This window comes from Narcine bancroftii, chromosome 2 (assembly GCF_036971445.1).
Source record: "Narcine bancroftii isolate sNarBan1 chromosome 2, sNarBan1.hap1, whole genome shotgun sequence".
Taxonomy (NCBI): Eukaryota; Metazoa; Chordata; class Chondrichthyes; order Torpediniformes; family Narcinidae; genus Narcine; species Narcine bancroftii.
Genome location: NC_091470.1, coordinates 9619893 through 9636958, shown reverse-complemented (window position 1 = coordinate 9636958; position 17066 = coordinate 9619893). Strand labels below are relative to the sequence as shown.

The 17066-nt window shown below is 43.4% G+C and overlaps 1 protein-coding gene across 6 annotated transcripts in view; it reads left to right on the top strand.

The window, feature by feature from the left end:
* mthfd1b (methylenetetrahydrofolate dehydrogenase (NADP+ dependent) 1b) overlaps positions 1-17066 on the top strand; it is a 106738-nt gene that overhangs the window by 9830 nt on the left and 79842 nt on the right. For 2 of the 6 annotated variants that reach the window (XM_069915778.1, XM_069915779.1), the window contains exons 2-7: positions 2554-2638; positions 8886-8945; positions 9212-9265; positions 11494-11630; positions 13646-13746; positions 14322-14458. In XM_069915778.1, coding sequence (XP_069771879.1) covers positions 2554-2638; positions 8886-8945; positions 9212-9265; positions 11494-11630; positions 13646-13746; positions 14322-14458 — 574 coding nt within the window. Of the gene's footprint in view, positions 1-2266; positions 2463-2553; positions 2639-8885; positions 8946-9211; positions 9266-11493; positions 11631-13645; positions 13747-14321; positions 14459-17066 lie in introns of those variants that run through there. The other 4 variants (XM_069915781.1, XM_069915780.1, XM_069915784.1 and 1 more) reach the window with 3 other exon arrangements.

Here is a 17066-nt window from a genome sequence, read left to right as displayed (position 1 = left end):
CGAATGCCGCAAAGTGCAACCGCAGTAAAATAGCATGTCTTCTGTGTCTGGATTCACTGCGGCAGACAACCAGTTGTTTGTCTTCGTAAATGTTAAATATCGTATGGACTGAAACTGTCACAAGTTGATACTAAAATATCAGCAAATTTAATCATGCAGTTAATTTATTTGTGGGTCATGAGCAACAATTAAGTTCTTCGAATTTTTCATAAGAATTCAAAGATTTTTTTTGTAACTTTTTAGGTAGAGTCTGCTCTGCCTTTCAATAAGATGGATCTAGCCGTGGATTCAGCTCCATCAATCTGCCTCCCCCACCCCCCATCACTTCACTTCCTTACTATGCAAAAATTTATTGAATTGGTCTTAAATGTATTTATTGAGGCAGCCTGCACTGCTTCCTTGGGTGGAGAATACCACAGATTTGGTATTCCTGGGAGAAGCAGTTCCTCTTCATCTCTGTCTTAAATCTACTCCACCCAGAACCTTGAAGCAATGTCCCCTAGATCTAGTCTTGCCTACCAGTGGAAGCAAATTTCTTATTTCTATCTTCTCCATCCCTGTCATAATTTCTATCAGATCCCCTCTCATTCTTCTGAATTTCAGTGAGTGTAGACCCAGGTGACTCAATCTCTCCCCACAGGCTACCCCCCCCCCCCACCCTTCATCTCTGTAGACGACCACTAGGAGAGGAGGTAGAGTTTGAAAGTAAAGGTGAATTTCCCACTGCTTTCATTTTCCTTCACCTGCTCCCTTCCTTGAAGAGGTTTTCTCACAAAAAAGGATGAGAGGTGATTTAATAGAGGTCTACAAGATTCAGAAAGGCATAGATAGGGTGGACAGCCAGTGCTTTTTTTTATCCCTAGGGTGAGAGTAGCAAGCACCAGAGGGTATCTGTACAACATGAAGGGAGGAAAGTTTAGGGAAGACAACAGGGGTAAGTTTCTTTATAGAGCGAGTAATGGGTGCCTGGAATGCATTGCCTGGTGTGATGGTGGAGGTTGAAACATTAGGAGCATTTAAGAGACCCTTAGGCACATGAATGTAAGAAAAATAGAGGGTTTAGTTTTTGTTTTAGGTATATATAGGTCAGCGTAACATTGTGGGCCAAAAGGCCTGAACTCTTCAGTAGTGTTCTATCTTTGGTAATGTCTGTTTGCTATATTGGTTTGGGTAGAAATGTTGGCTGGGTGCAAGGTGTTGAATGCCCTGCTCTCCAACTGACATGCAGGAGATTTTATTTTTAAACCCAAGAGCAGTGTCATGCGATTTCATATATCATCCATAGGAAAATACCGTAGGAAGGATGTGATGTCGCTGAAGGGGGTAAAATGTGAGCCTGGACAGGTTGTTTTCCCTGGAGAGTAGAGGTGATCTTGTAAAAACTTATAAAATCATGACGGAAGGCACGTTAGGGGCGACACAGTTAATTTAACAGTTAGCACCACACCATTACAGTGCCAGCGACCCGAGTTCGAATCCGGCACTTCCTGCAAAGAGTTTGTACATTTTCCCAGTGTCTGTGTGAGTTTCCTCCGGGTGCTCCATCTCACTCCCTCTTTTTAAAACATATTGGGGTATTTAGGTAGCACAGGTTCATATTGCTGGAAGGGCCTGTTACAGTTCTAATTATCTAAATTTAAATGTGAATTTAATGCGAGAGGGGAAATATTTAAAGTGGTCCTGAAAGAGGGGTGAATGGGGTGTCAAAAGGTACAGAGGCCTGAAGTCCAATACCTCTAGGTTCAAGAGCAATTCTTATCCCACATCTATTGATCCTTCCCATGCTACCCTAAATGTAAATGTCACTTTTGTTTTGCACAAACTGCAACTGCCTGAGGAGAGAGAGTTAGGTGAAGAAATAAATATCACTTTGTACCTTCTTCCTTACTCCCACCCTCCTCGCTGCTCTTTTCAATATAATGTCTCAGAATGACGATGTTTATTGCCGGTCTGTTAACGTTCAACCACAACTAGAGCAGTCAAAGAGGAATTTGGACTTAATCCTGACCCTGTGGCCTTGGACTATGCAAAAACCTCATTAAAAGACATAAAGTTGTTCTCAAAAGCATAGACTATTTAAATATTTAAGTATCCTAATCAGAAGTGTTATTGTGGTATGAAGGGTTTGTGTGGAAGGCATGGGAGGTGGGGATAAAGAGCAGAGGAAAAACATCTGAAAAATGTCATCGAGTTCTCAGGCCACAGTGATGCAAACAAAAACATTATCACAGGCCAGTGCACTTCATTTTGTGGGCAGAATCTTGGCACTTGTTTCCCTGCTGCTGTCAGTCTCTGCCATTCCCTTTAGAAATGCAGGCGGTAACCCATTCGTTCTTCTCTCGTGGTCCCCTCCCACCTCTTAGCAGGGGCACCAGATTGACTGGAATGCTCTCAAACCCATGGAAAACTTTGAGGGCAGCGAGGACATTAGCAAGTGTTGTGTCTGGAGTGAAAGCTTCCACGTGAGAATTGCACAGTTTATACAAGCTCTCTCTTTTAAGTCCTGCCCAGCAGGCTCAGTGACTGAGCAATCTCCTCTCCCTCTCCCCACAGACAAGTCAGGGAACGATTGAAGAGTGAGGTGAACCAGATGAAGGAACAAGTTCCAGGATTTCGGCCTGGGCTGGCTATTCTGCAGGTGAGTATCCCAGCTTCATTACTTGGAGACGTTGATGTGTACTAGTATTCCTGGTATGCTTCAAATTAGTTTCATTTGCAAGGAAGAGAGCAGTGAGATGGTTCTGTGAAATTCAAGGCAGCAATTACATCATTTGTGAGTAAAACATGCATTTTCACTCCATACATCTTTGAGTAATAAATCACTGCAGAGAAGCAATGAGATGGGGTGATGCATTAGAAAGGATGTTCACTATAATCTGTGGAATTCTCAGCCCAAGGAAGCAGTTAATCTATTTAAAACAGATAGATTTTTGCATTGAAGGATGAAAGGGGAAAGGTTTAAGGGGAACATTGGGTATGACTTCACGCAGAGAGTGGTGGGAGTGTGGAACGAGCTACCAGCTGAAGTGGTGAATGCAGGCTCAACTTTAACACAAGAAAAATTTGGACAAGTACATGGATGGGAGGGATATTTTTTCTGGATGCAGGTCACTGGGACCAAATAATTTTTTGGTATAAACTAGAAGAACTGAAGGGGCTTTTTCTGTGCTGGAATGTTCTATGGTTCTCAGGAAATTAAGAGTTATTGGGGAAAAGGCGGGTATTGGAGCTGAGTCCACAGTCCAATCTGCCATGGTCTTATTGAATGACCAAGCAGACTCAAATGGCCAGATGCCATGCCCGACTCCTACTCCACTTGTGATCTTGTATTCATTGCCATGCATCAACATTAATTCAATGCAACCATTGCAATAAACAGGCATCAGAGGAGATTCATTGGTTCTATCACGTCTGGTAATAGAGTGAAGAACTAAAGTGTCTCGAAGACAAACAACAGGTTGTCTGCCGCAGTGAATCCAGACACAGAAGACATGCTATTTTACTGCGGTTGCGCTTTGCGGCATTCGCATCGAGGGTTAGTTCAGTTTCATGTAGCAAGCTTCAATTGCGAGAGTTCAGAACTCCTCGCACTCCACTAGGATTGCGTCTTCATCTCTTGAACCCACAAATGCTGACCCCAGTTCATGCAAGTTTACAGCCACATGTAAATTAGTTTTGCAAGCAGTCCAGCTGGGTAATTTACACAGAGTCAACGGCAAGGTGTGCACTAATGGGTGGAATCAAACCTTGATTGGCAGTTGGTGTATCCTCCGACTTGGTAGGGGCCAGTGCTATCACAACCCTTTCCAATGCAGTAAGGCAGCAAGCACCTCCTCTTTAATCTTTTATATGTTCCATGATACTACTGCTTGTTTCCCTTCCTTCCTCATACACTATGTCGGTTTCCTGAGTAAATATTGATGCTAAAACACTGTTTAAGATCTCCCTCAACTCATTAGGCTCATTGGTTCTAGGGGACCAATTTTGTCCTTTACTTCCTTGTACTCTTAACATGCATGTAGAAGCCCTTCGGGTTTACCTTCATGTTATCTTCCAAAGCAACCTAATGTCTTCTTTTTGCCTTCCAGATTTCCTTAAGTATTTTCTTACATTTTTTTATACTCTTCCAGAGCCTCATTTGCTCCATGTTGCCTAGACCTGCTCTACACCCCTCTCTTCCTCTTTAGCAGATTGCCAATATCCCTTGAAAACCAAGGTTCCCTCTGCCTGTTAACTTTGCCTTTAATCTTGACAGGAACGTGCAAACTCTGCACTCTCAAGATTTTGACTTTGAAGGCCTTCCACTTACTGAACACATCCTTGCCAGAAAACAACTTATCCCAATTCACTCCTCCTAGATCCTTTCTCATTTTCATAAAATTGTTTTTTTTCCGATATAGAATCTCAACTTGAGGACCAGACCTATCCTTATCCATAATTAACTTGAAACTAATGCTATTATGGTCACTGGATCCAAAATGTTCGCCTAGACATACTTCTGTCACCTGACCTGTCTGGTTCCCTAATAGGCAAGTCTTGCATCCTCTCTCGTTGGTACCTCTATATATTGATTTAAAAAAAACTTTCCTGAACACATTTAACAAACTCTAAGCCATCAGCCCTTTTACAGTATGGGTGTCCAAGTCAATATGTGGAACGTTAAAATCTCCTATCGTAACTTTCTGTTTCTTGCAGCTGTCTGCAATCTTTCTACATATTTGCTCCTCCAATTATCTCTGATTATTGGGTGGTCTATAATACAACCCCTACAGTGTGGTCACACCCTTCCTGTTCCTCAGCTTCACCCATATGGCCTCTGTAGATAAGCCCTCAGGGTTGTCCTGTCTTAGTGCCAGGGATGTGACCACTGCAACATATCCCTGGTCGGTCATCCCCACCAACAGTATCCAAAGCGGTATACTTACCGTTGATGGGAACACCCACAGGAGTGCTCTGCTCTCTCTGCCTGTTCCCCTTCCCACTCCAGCTAGCTATCTGCCTCCTGACTTTTGGGATATGAGAGACGTTACAAAGAACTGGCCAAACAACTTCGATCCCATCCATTTTGGATTGATTCAAAGTGCCTCACCTCTGCCTTGTGTTTTGATCAATGGTAATAGCCAGACCCAGGCGCACCTGTCATTATCACATCTGCCTGTTCACCTGGGTCTGGATTACGTCAGGATTTCCTGCCCTGATTGGTGGTCCAAGATCACTTTTAACATAACAACAATTACAGCACGGAAACAGGCCATTAGGCCCTTCTAGTCCGCACCGAACCAAATACCCCTTTCTAATCCCACCTCCCTGCACAATGCCCATAACCCTCCATCTTCTTCTCATCCATATACCTGTCCAACCTTTTCTTAAATAATACAATTGACTCCGCCGCCACTATTTCTCCCGGAAGATCATTCCACACGGCTACCACTCTCTGAGTAAAGAAGTTCCCCCTCATGTTACCTCTAAACCTCTGCCCCTTAATTCTTAACTCATGTCCTCTTGTTTTAAACTTTCCTCCTCTTAACGGAAATAGTCTATCCACATCCATTCTGTCTATCCCTTTCATAATCTTAAATACTTCTATCAAATCCCCTCTCAACCTTCTACGCTCCAAAGAATAAAGACCCAATCTGTCCAATCTCTCCCCATACTCCAGATGCTTAAACCCAGGCAACATTCTGGTAAACCTTCTCTGCACTCTCTCCACTCTGTTTATATCCTTCCTATAATTAGGCGACCAGAACTGCACACAGAACTCCAAATTAGGCCGCACCAACGTCTTATACAATCTCAACATCACCTCCCAACTCCTATATTCCATGCAATGATTGATAAAGGCCAGCATACTAAAAGCCTTCTTCACCACCCTATTCACGTGAGTTTCTACCTTCAGGGAACGATGTACCGTCACTCCTAAATCTTTCTGCTCTTCTGTATTCCTCAATGCTCTCCCATTTACCACATATGTCCTATTCTGATTCTTCTTACCAAAATGAAGCACCTCACACTTATCAGCATTAAATTCCATCTGCCATTTTTCAGCCCACTTTTCTAAGCAGCCCAAATCCCTCTGCAATCCTTGAAAACCTTCTTCATTATCCACTATTCCACCTATCTTAGTATCGTCTGCATATTTACTAATCCAATTCACCACCCCATCATCTAGATCATTAATGTATATAACGAACAACAATGGGCCCAATACAGATCCTTGAGGCACACCACTGGTCACCGGCCTCCAACCTGACAGACAATTATCCACTACCACTCTCTGGCCTCTCCCTTTCAGCCAATGTTCAATCCATTTGACTATCTCAAAATTTATACCTAAAGACTGCACCTTCCTAACTAACCTTCCATGTGGTACCTTATTGAAGGCCTTACTGAAGTCCATATAGACAACATCCACTGCGCTACCCTCATCCACATTCCTAGTCACCTCTTCAAAAAATTCAATCAGATTGGTCAAACAGGACCTTCCGCTCACAAATCCGTGTTGAGTGCTCCTGATCAGACCCTGTCTATCCAGATGTTTATAAGTACTATCTCTAAGAATTTTCACCATTAATTTACCTACCACAGATGTCAAACAGGCCGATAGTTGCCAGGCTTCCTCCTTGAACCCTTTTAAAAACCCTTTTTAAATAACGGAACCACATGCGCAATGCGCCAATCCTCTGGCACTATCCCCATATCTAATGACATTTGAAAAATTACCGCCAGAGCCTCTGCTATTTCCTCCTTCACTTCTCTCAATGTCCTGGGGAAGATCCCGTCTGGTCCCGGAGACTTATCCACCTTTATATTCTTCAAAAGCGTTAAAACTACACCTTTTGTAATCTCTATATTCCCCATATTTACCCAATTTGCTTTTTTTATCCCACATCTCCCAATATCCTTCTCCTTAGTGAATACCGAAGAAAAGAAACTGTTCATTATCTCCCCCATTTCTCTAGGTTCCACACACAGTTTTCCGCTCTGATTTTCTAAGGGACCAATTTTGTCTCTAGCTTTCCTCTTACCATTAACATATTTGTAGAACTCTTTTGGATTAGTTTTCACCCTGCTTGCCATAGTTTTCTCGTACCTTCTTTTAGCTTTCCTAATTCCTCTCTTAAGATTCCTCTTACATTCAATGTATCTTTCAAACATCACCTTAACTCCATGCTTCTTATATCTAATGTACGCCTCCCTTTTTCTTCGAATCAAGTTTCCAATATTCCTTGAAAACCACGGCTCTCTCAAACCTTTTGCCCCTCCTTTTAACCTAACAGGAACATAAAGCTTTTGCACTCTCAATATCTGATCTTTAAAAGACTTCCATCTCTCTACTACATCCTGCCCATAAAACAAATTGTCCCAATGCACACCCTGCAAGTCCTTTCGCATCTCCTCAAATCTAGCTTTTCCCCAATCAAAAACCTCAATCCTTGGCCCTGATTTCTCTCTTTCCATAATGACATTGAAGCTGATGGCATTATGATCACTGGACCCGAAGTGCTCGCCAACACTAACCTCCGTCACTTGACCCATCCCATTTGCCAACAGTAGATCTAACACTGCTCCTTCTCTGGTCGGCACCTCTACATATTGTTGTAAAAAACTATCTTGCACACATTTCACAAACTCTAACCCATCCATTCATTTCACAGAATGTGTTTCCCAATCTATATGTGGAAAATTAAAATCTCCCATAATTACAACCCTGTGCTTATCACAAATATCTACTATCTCCCTACAGATTTGCTCCTCTAGGTCTCGGTCCCCTCCGGGAGGTCTATAATACACCCCTACAAGTGTAACCTCTCCTTTCCTACTCCTCAGTTCCACCCAAATAGCCTCCGTGGATGTGCCCTCTAATCTATCCTTCCTAGGCACCGCTGTAATATTTTCCCTGACAAGCAATGCAACCACATCTCCTCTTGCCCCTCCGACTCTATCACACCTAAAACAACGAAACCCAGGGATATTCAGTTGCCAATCACATCCCTCCTGCAACCATGTCTCACTAATCGCTACCACATCATACTTCCAAGTATCAATCCACACCTTCAGCTCATCCACCTTTTTTACAATACTCCTGGCATTAAAATATATGAATTTCAGGGATTTCCCATTTTTTAATCCCTGTTTTCCCTCATCTTTAAGAACAACATTATTTACTTTTCCTGCCAATTGCCCTTCATCTTCTTCCAGAGCATTTCCCTTCTCTATCACCTGCCCATCCATATTCAAATACTTACTACAAACTTTCATTGTTTGCATTCTAACCTTCTCCTTACTGCTCTGTACTATTTTGTTCCCTCCCCCCAACCATTCTAGTTTAAAGGATCCTGAGTAGCCCTAGCAAATACCTCTGCCAGGATTCTGGTCCCCCTGGGATTTAAGTGTAACCCGTCCTTACTGTACAGGTCACATTTATTGGGAGTGGCTCCAGTTTGTTCATTTGCATGGATTTAAATTCCTCAGCTGGTGAGAACATGTCTCCAGATAAATAAACCAAAGGCCCTGGCAGCAGGACTTTAATGATGATCCTGTTATTATAAGTTCTTTAACGTTTTATGTGTTTACAGATTTTAATTAAATATTCTCTATCTTGGTTGCTTGATTATTCTCTGATTCTTCTTTGTCTCACTCTTGCTCTGCCTTCGTTCCTGCCCCCCTCAGTACGTCCTGACCTTGTTCCCCTTGCACCTCTTTATTTTTCTTTGTCACCACTTTCCCTGTGCCTGCCTTCCTTGCCACCACTTACGTCCTTACTTTCCTTTCTTCCTGTGCACCCTCCTTCTCATCTCTCTATCTGCACTTCTGCCTTCTGTTCCTCCATTCACTTGCTCTCATGTTCACTATTCCCCTCATTCTCCATCATTCATTCCCTCTAGGTTGGAGACAGGGATGATTCTAACCTCTACATCAGTATGAAACTCAAAGCAGCTGCTGAGGTATGAAACATTTTGCATGTTTTCACTGAATTATATTGTGAGACTCAATTGCAGACATCAAGCATTTCTGGTGTTTTCCCCTCCTCTACTACTTTATGTTTCTAAGTGTTGGGTGTGAGTGCTGGTTAATGGAGATCTTGAATACAATGAGTGTGAATCAGGATGGTAATAAAAGCTCTACTCAGGTTGCTTTTCAGTCAATTGTGTGTTATTTGGGATCAGTAAAGTTTTACAGTTCTTGATGGCTGATGTCTATCTCCCTGCAGATTGGAATGAATGCCAGTCATATGAAGCTGCCTAAAACTGTCACGGAAGATGAGGTGAGTACAATTTCTGCTCCCATCCCCCCCTTTTCCATTCATTATTTCTCCCTCCCCCACCCCCACTGCATTGAAATACTTTCCCTCTTCCCCAGAAGAACACTGACATTTGGAGTTTCACAAACAAGGGTCACTGCCCACTCCCTGATGTACAATAAGTACAGTAAACCACCACCCCCCCCCCCACCATCCTGGTATCCGGCACCTATGGGGATTGTGGATGGCGTATATGAAAATTTTCCATTTGCCAGAGACACACTCTTACATTGCCTAACTAATACCCCTGCATTAAGAATAAACGGTTTAAAAAAAAAAAAAAAAAAAAGAATAAACGGTTTAAAAGACAAAAGTCAGTGCTAAATGTAAATTAATCTGGGGAGAGAAAAAGTTTTGTTGTCCTTAATTATGTAATGTTAACTTTAAAGTGGAAATTCCTATAACTTATAAAATTTAAATTTGAATCCTGGTTGTTGGTACTGTTACAGTGTGCTAATCGCCAGGCTAACTGGGCTGCCCCCCCCCCCACCAAGTTTACAGATAAACTTGGCAACTCAGTTAGCATACTGGTTTGTGCAACAATTCCATCCCCAGCGATCGGGGTCATGGGTTTGAATCCCACGTTTTCTGTAAGCAGTTTGTATGTTCTCCCTGTGTCTGCATGGGTTTTTCCCGGGGGCTCCGTCTTCCTTCCACATCCAAAATGTACTTGGGGTTGTAGGTCAATTCAGTGTAATTTGGGTCGTGTGGGCTGAAAGGGCCCGTTACCGTGCTGCATGCCTAAATTTTTTTTTAAATTAATAAATCCTTACTAATATACTTAATAATATACTAATAAAGATAAAGACTCTTAGTAGTCAGGGATAGGAAGACACTTTGGGAGAGTCGCCCCAGCAGTGAGTGGCATCAGCCATCTCTTCATCCTGGGTGACACCATTTTATTCAAACTTTATTCAAATAGCTGTGGGGGGCAGGCACGACTGGTGCACTCCGCTGGCTGAATGTTTATTCCCATCTTCACCAAGGAGTTGTTTTACAATTTTAAACTTTTAAAAATAAATTATTCTTATTTTAAATTTTATTTATTCCCTCATTTTTTTTTGACAGTTGCTTGGGGTTGGTGGTTGCTTGAATTCTGGATACTGGGAATTTTACTGTATCTGTATTTTTGAGTGTGGGTCCACCAGGAAGATAATCCAGGGTATCTCCATTCTGCCCTCACTTTTTGGCTATCAAATGCCACAATAGTTGTTTAAAGAAGCTTTTAGATAGACATATTAATATGCAGGGCATAGAGGGATTTGCATCAGAAGCAAGAAGCAAATTTTTAATTTATTTTGGACATGCGTTTGGCGCTGACATGTGGGCCAAAGAGACTGTTGCTGTGCTGTTTTGTCCTCTGTTCTAACCAGGAGTGGCAGCACTAACTGCTTTCACCATTCCTAATTGAGTGTCCATGAAATAATTTCTGCACCCTGGTGGAAAAGAGCCAATGTTATACAAACCTGCTCTCCTGTTTTGTGCTCTTGTTCCAAGCTGGAGGGTTTCTTGGTCACTTTCTTGGTTCCTTAATTTAAAGGGTAATTAGGTAAATATTCTGATTGCAATTGGCAGCTATAAAAGTTTTAATTCAGCTGTTAATATTTGTCACCCCATCCCAGTCACGGCAATCTACTCTTGATTATCTTTAAAGCATTGCTACAGTCATGGTTATACAGCACAGTGCAGAGCGACGCGGTTAGCGCAATGCTATTACAGTTCCCTTGATCTGAGTTCTAATCCTGTGCTGTCTGTAAGGAATTTGTAGGTTCTCCCTGTATCTGCATGGATTTTTCTTGGGTGTTCCGGTTTCCTCCACCCTTCAAAACGTAGGGGGCTGAAGGTTAATTTGGGTGTCATTGGACTGCAAGGGTTGAAATGGCCAGAATCAGCTTCTGCTGTGTTGTAAATAAAATTAAAGGTTTAAATTTAGAAACAATTCCTTTGGCCCAAAGTGCCTACCAGAGCTGATCCCATTTGCCAGGAAGCATTACAGAATGGGAGAGAGTAGCAGGTTTAAGATAGGATTTTGTGATCTCTGAACAATGTTTGTGAACTTGTTGGGTGTAAGATTAACGGGTGTCTGTGGATCCTCTAGATCAGTGACACTGCTCAGAGTGTGTTTGAAACCCATAGCTATGTTGGCTGGATTTGGGTTGTCTTCCTGATTGGCTAGTTCTCAACCTTTGCAGGTGCTGAGTAACATCATTCATGTTAATGAGGACCCGAGTGTTCATGGACTCATCGTACAGCTCCCTCTGGATTCTGTTAATCCAATTGACGTTGAGAAAGTAACAAATGCAGTTGCCCCTGAGAAGGATGTTGACGGGTAAGAACTTGATGTGGGGTGTACTCGGTCCATCGGCTTCCCAGTAGTGACTAGTAAGCAGTAATCAGAATGAGTACACACCTTCCTCATTACGACCAGGTGCGTTGCTGAGGCGAGTAGTGACAGTCGGGGTCAGTGATTTGAACGTTCGCTGGGTACGAAGCCAGAAGCTGCTTGATTGAAAACCGAGACCAGGTAAAAATAGTCAGAAGAGGAGCAAAATGTACAGTTAACATTTCAGATTAGCAAGATGACAGGGAAAAGGGATCATAATTTTGAATTGAATTGTTTATTCTCATGTGTACTGAAATACAGTGAAAAGCTTCATTTTGCATGCTATCCAGACCAGTCAAACCATACTTGAGCTTCAGTAGTGCTAAAATAAAACAAAAATGCCAGGGGTAGTGTTCTAATAAGTTAAGAGCAGGATATAATGTTACAAGACAAAGAGCATGTCTTTAATCGGTAGTTTAAAGACCAGACCAGGTAAAGATTTAGAGTGAAGCACAAAAGTATGCGGATGCTGTGATTGTAGTAAAAACACAGAAATGCTGGGGGGGGGGTTGGGTGGGGGGGGAGAAATCAGCCAGTCTGGTAGCGTCCATAGGAGATAAAGATATATTGCCGACGCTTTGGGCCTGAGCCCTTCTTCAAGGAATAAGCAGAAAACAGGAAATCTCAGAATACAGACAGTGCTGGCTGGGGGAGGAGTCCAGACCAAGAATTGGTGTTAATTGGATATGATAAGAGGTGAGATTGATTTTATCTGTGTGAAAGGAGACAAAGGGAAAAAAAGAGATTGAGCTGGAGGAAGGCAACAGGAAATGTGTGGGGGGGGGGTGGTGGGGGAATGAAATCCAGAGAAGTCGATGTTTATGTCAACCAATTGGAGGGAGCCCAGGCAGAAGATGAGGTGCTGTTCCTCCAATTTGCGGATAGTCTTTGTTTGGCAGTGGATGAGACCATGGACGGACATGTCAGCAAGTGAATGGGATGGGGAATTGAAACGAGTTGCCACAGGGAGATCCACGCTATTGAGGTAGACAGGGCAGAGGTGCTCAACAAAGCAATCACCCTGTCTGCACCCAGTCTCTCCGATGTAGAGGTGAACACAACAGGAGCATCATTTGCAATAGATGACCCCTGTTGGTGAAATGGTTGGTATAATTGTTAGCACAACACTGTTAACAGTGCCAGTGATTGGGACTGAGTTTCAAATTCCATGCTGTCTATAGGAGTTTTTACGTTCTCCCCGTGTCTATGTGGGTTTTCCCCAGGGGCTCCAGTTTCCTCCCACGATTCAAAATGTATTGGAGGTTGTACGTTAATTGGGTGTAATTGGGCGGCACAGGCTCATGTGCCCAAAGGACCTGGTACCATGTTAAAAAAAATCTTCCGTCTGGGCACCCTTCAACCGGATGGCATTAATGTCAACTTCTCTGGCTTTTGGTAACTAACCACCCCCCCCCCCCCCCCCCCACCTCCCCACCAGCTCTGTTTCTCTCCTTTTTCCCTCCTTTCACACAGACAAAATCAATTCTCACCTCTCCCCATATTATATCCAATTAACCCCTTTTGTTGGTCTGGACTCCTCCCCCAGCCAGCACTATCTGCAAGCTGAGATTTCCTCCAGCATTTTGATGTATTTTTACAGGTAAAGATTTAGACCAGATAAGCATGTTAGCGGTGAAAGGCAGCAATCAACCAGATGGGTTTTTAAGACAATATGGTAGTTTCATGGTTACCTTTACTAAGAGTGGCTCTTTTCCTGAAATACCGTAATTCTGTTCACATGAATTTAACTTCATTTAGTGGGATTTGAACTCCTCTGCATCAGAATTCAGGAATGGCAGGTGGAGTAACTGAACCATTGCAATGCCATCCTTGAATGACTCTCCTCCAGTGAATGAAAAGAATCAAACTGAGTGATGATTGTGAGTGTGACACTGTAGGTGATTTGCAAGCTTTTTCTAAGTATTTGTTTTTTTTTTAAAACCATGTCCACAAACTCTCAGGTTAACAAGCATCAATGCAGGGAAGCTGGCTCGAGGAGATCTGAATGACTGCTTCATCCCATGCACTCCCAAAGGCTGCCTGGAGCTGATCAAACAGACTGGTAGGAGCTTACTCCAATATTAAAGTGGATGCAGGAGTAGGACACTCGGCTATCTGGAATTAGTTGCCAGAGGAAGCTTGTGCAGAAGTGGGAGTGCTTGCAAACGTTCAAAGGACATTTGGACAGATATATGGACAGGAAAGGTTTCGAAGGATATGGACCCAACATAGGCAAATGGGACTAACCCAGAATGCTACCTTGGGTGGTGAGGACATTGGGATGAATGGCCTGCTCCATGCTGTGTGGCTCTAAGCATGGAAAGGAGAAACTGGAAGGTGGTGCAGACCCAGTTTAGATGGTACCCACTACAGCCACAGTGCACTGAGGAAGGAATGAATGGTGAAGCTGGTTGATGGGATACTGGTTAAGACGGCAGTTTTCTCAATGCTGAAGGTGTCTTGAGAGTTATTGAGGATGCACTCATCTAGGCAAATATCAAAGCTCCTCACTTTTACATCTGTGGGGAAAAATCAGAGATATGCGCAGCAGGGCAAAGGGCCAAATGGCCTCCGGCCTTCAGTCTTGATCAGCTGTTGTTTTGGCTCTGAGTGCATGTTCTTGATCTATTGCTACAGGTGTGAAGATGGCTGGCTCCCAGGCTGTTGTTATAGGACGCAGCAAGATTGTTGGTGCTCCCATGCGTGATCTGCTAGTGTGTAACAATGCCACGGTGACCACATGCCACTCTAAAACAGCAGACCTCCAGGGCGAGGTAAGGGCACATGAGAACCATTTGAATAGTGTATAAAAACTTAGTCCTTGGATGAATGGGAGAGAGCACAGGTGCAAATGCCTGTGGAAACAGGTTGTGCTCTAGTGAGGCACCCAGACAAGAATAACTGGCTTCCTGCTGATCCTGAACATAATGTGATCTTTGATTAAAATTGGTCAGTAGGCATCAAGGAGAAAATACCCCAGTGTTTGGAACCACATCTTGCACAAAGAAGGTGGTGGTAGTTGGAGAGCACGTCCCTCTGGGCTCTATGTCCTGGGCCCAGCTGCTTCACCAGTGACCTGCCTTCCATCGGAGGGTTAGAAGTGGGATAAACAGCGATAATTGCATAATATACGATTCCATTCTCGACTCCTCAGAAAATTAAGCTGTCCATACCCAAACACAGCAAGACCCAGGCTACATTCTGGCGTGGGCTGGTGAGAGGCAAGCATTAATTGTGCCTCGAGCTGCTGCGGTGATGACCTGGGACAACTGCTCTCCAACTTCCACCAGCTTCTTTCTTTGTGCAAGATATGGTTCCAAACACTGGAGTATTTTCTCCTTGATGCCTACTGACCAATTTTAATCAGGGATCACATTATGCTCAGTGTCAGCTCAAAAATATGAGCCCTTCGCCATCAATGGCCTTACTGTATCCGGGTCCAGATTTGATTACCAGATTGTCAGAGTACATACGCAACATCTCAAACGACCCTGAGATTCCTTCACCATCAACGTCCTCGAGGAGGTTAACTTAGTCAGAAACTCAAATGTGGCTCCAAGAGCAGGTCAGAAACTAGACATCCTATAATGGGTGATTCCCTCCTTATTCCCCAAGACAAGGTTGCCATGTGTGCCCGTGTATAGGGCAACTTGTGTACAGGATGACCCCAAAATTCCACCTAAAATGAACGATACCTTTTGTATAAGATGACCCTCCTCCAGTCTGGTACTTGCTGCTGACCGGGGGATGCTGTTAAAAGCCAATCACAATATTTTAATATCAAATGACCTTGTAACGGTTTTAATTTTATTGGCATATTTTTAAAAAAACAACTGTTGGCTCCTGTAGTAGGCTGTTTAAAGCCTGTACAGAGCTGATGGTAGATGGACTGGACAGATGGACCCTGCGGGGGAGCTTTGAGACTTTGTTGATAACTAACAGGACATGTGCAAGATTGAATCAGAACCACCAGGAAGATGGCAGTGGTGTTGAAACTTTGCTGTCAGGATTCGGATTTTAGACCGAGTAAAAGTTGACCCTAATTTTTAGGTGACATTTTTAAGGGTCGTCCTATACACCAGCATATTATGGTATGAACATGATAGCATGGATGTGTGTAACATCCAGAATAACTCAAACCTTATAGCTCACTGCCACTTGATTGGCATCTCTTTGTCCACCCTAAACATTCATTCCCTCCTCCATGTACAGTGTCTGCAAGGTGACTGTGACTTGTCTGGGTCATTTCCACAACATCTCCCAAACCTGTGACATCAACCACCAAGAAAATCTAGGGAAACGTGCAGGGGAGCACCAGTACCTTCCTGTTCCCCTCCTGCTACACTCCATCCTGGTTTGGACATGTCATCAGCCCTTCATTGTCACTGGGTCTGAAGCATGAAACTCCCTCCCTCCTCCTGCAACGTCTCACCCATGCCTTCTCGAGTGCTGATCGAGATACACAATGTGGCCAGTGCCAACCAGATTCTGAAAAATGAATGTATTCTTTAAAAGTATCATGTTGGGGAAAGGGACTCCTAGGTCCGAAGGTTGTCTATGGTACTGCAATCTCCATGAATATTGCTAGGATTAGTACATGTTCCGAATTGAGAAAAAAATGCTCTTTGGATTCACCTGGAGACACGAGACAACAGCTACTGGAATCTGGAGCAAAAAACAAACTGCTGGCAAAACCTGCTGGGTTAGGGAGCATCGGTAAGGGGTGGAAGGAATAGTCCATGTTTCAGGTTGTGCCTTTGCATCAGGACTGATCGTGGAAAAAAAAATGACCAATGTAAAGAGGTGACAGAGAAGAGGTGGAACAGGAGCCAGTTTGTGATGGGTGAAACTGGCTGAGGTGGGGGAATGATGGTCAGGTGAAACGTTGAGGGGGGAGGTGGGGGGAAAGTTTAGCAAAAGGAAGCTGGTGGGTGATGGGTGGAAACGGAAAAGGAAATTCAAAGGGCAGGTGGAGTGTGGGAGGGGGGGTGTTTGCCTGGTTGTCCTCAAGTAGAAAATATCTCCCCATCTCTGAAAGAGGAGTGAAGAGAAAAGCTCCCCTAATTCCAACTCAAGCTACCCTGAATCCCCAAGTAGAACTACTTTTGGGATCTAAAAGATAAATTTTAATGAAGGGTTCCAGGCTAAAAAGTTGGCCATTCTTTCTCTCCCACTGATACAGCTCAACCTGCTGAGTTCCTTCAGCAGATTGTTTCTTGTTCCAGATTCCATCATCTGCTGTTTTCTGTGTGTCCCCTGCTGTACAGATCTATTTCGCATTTAAAGTATTCTTCTCCTGCACTGTTAAACGTTGATTCTTCATCATTACAACAATTCCTTATCCAGTATTCATCATTCTTGTTTTCAAATCTTCCTGGACTC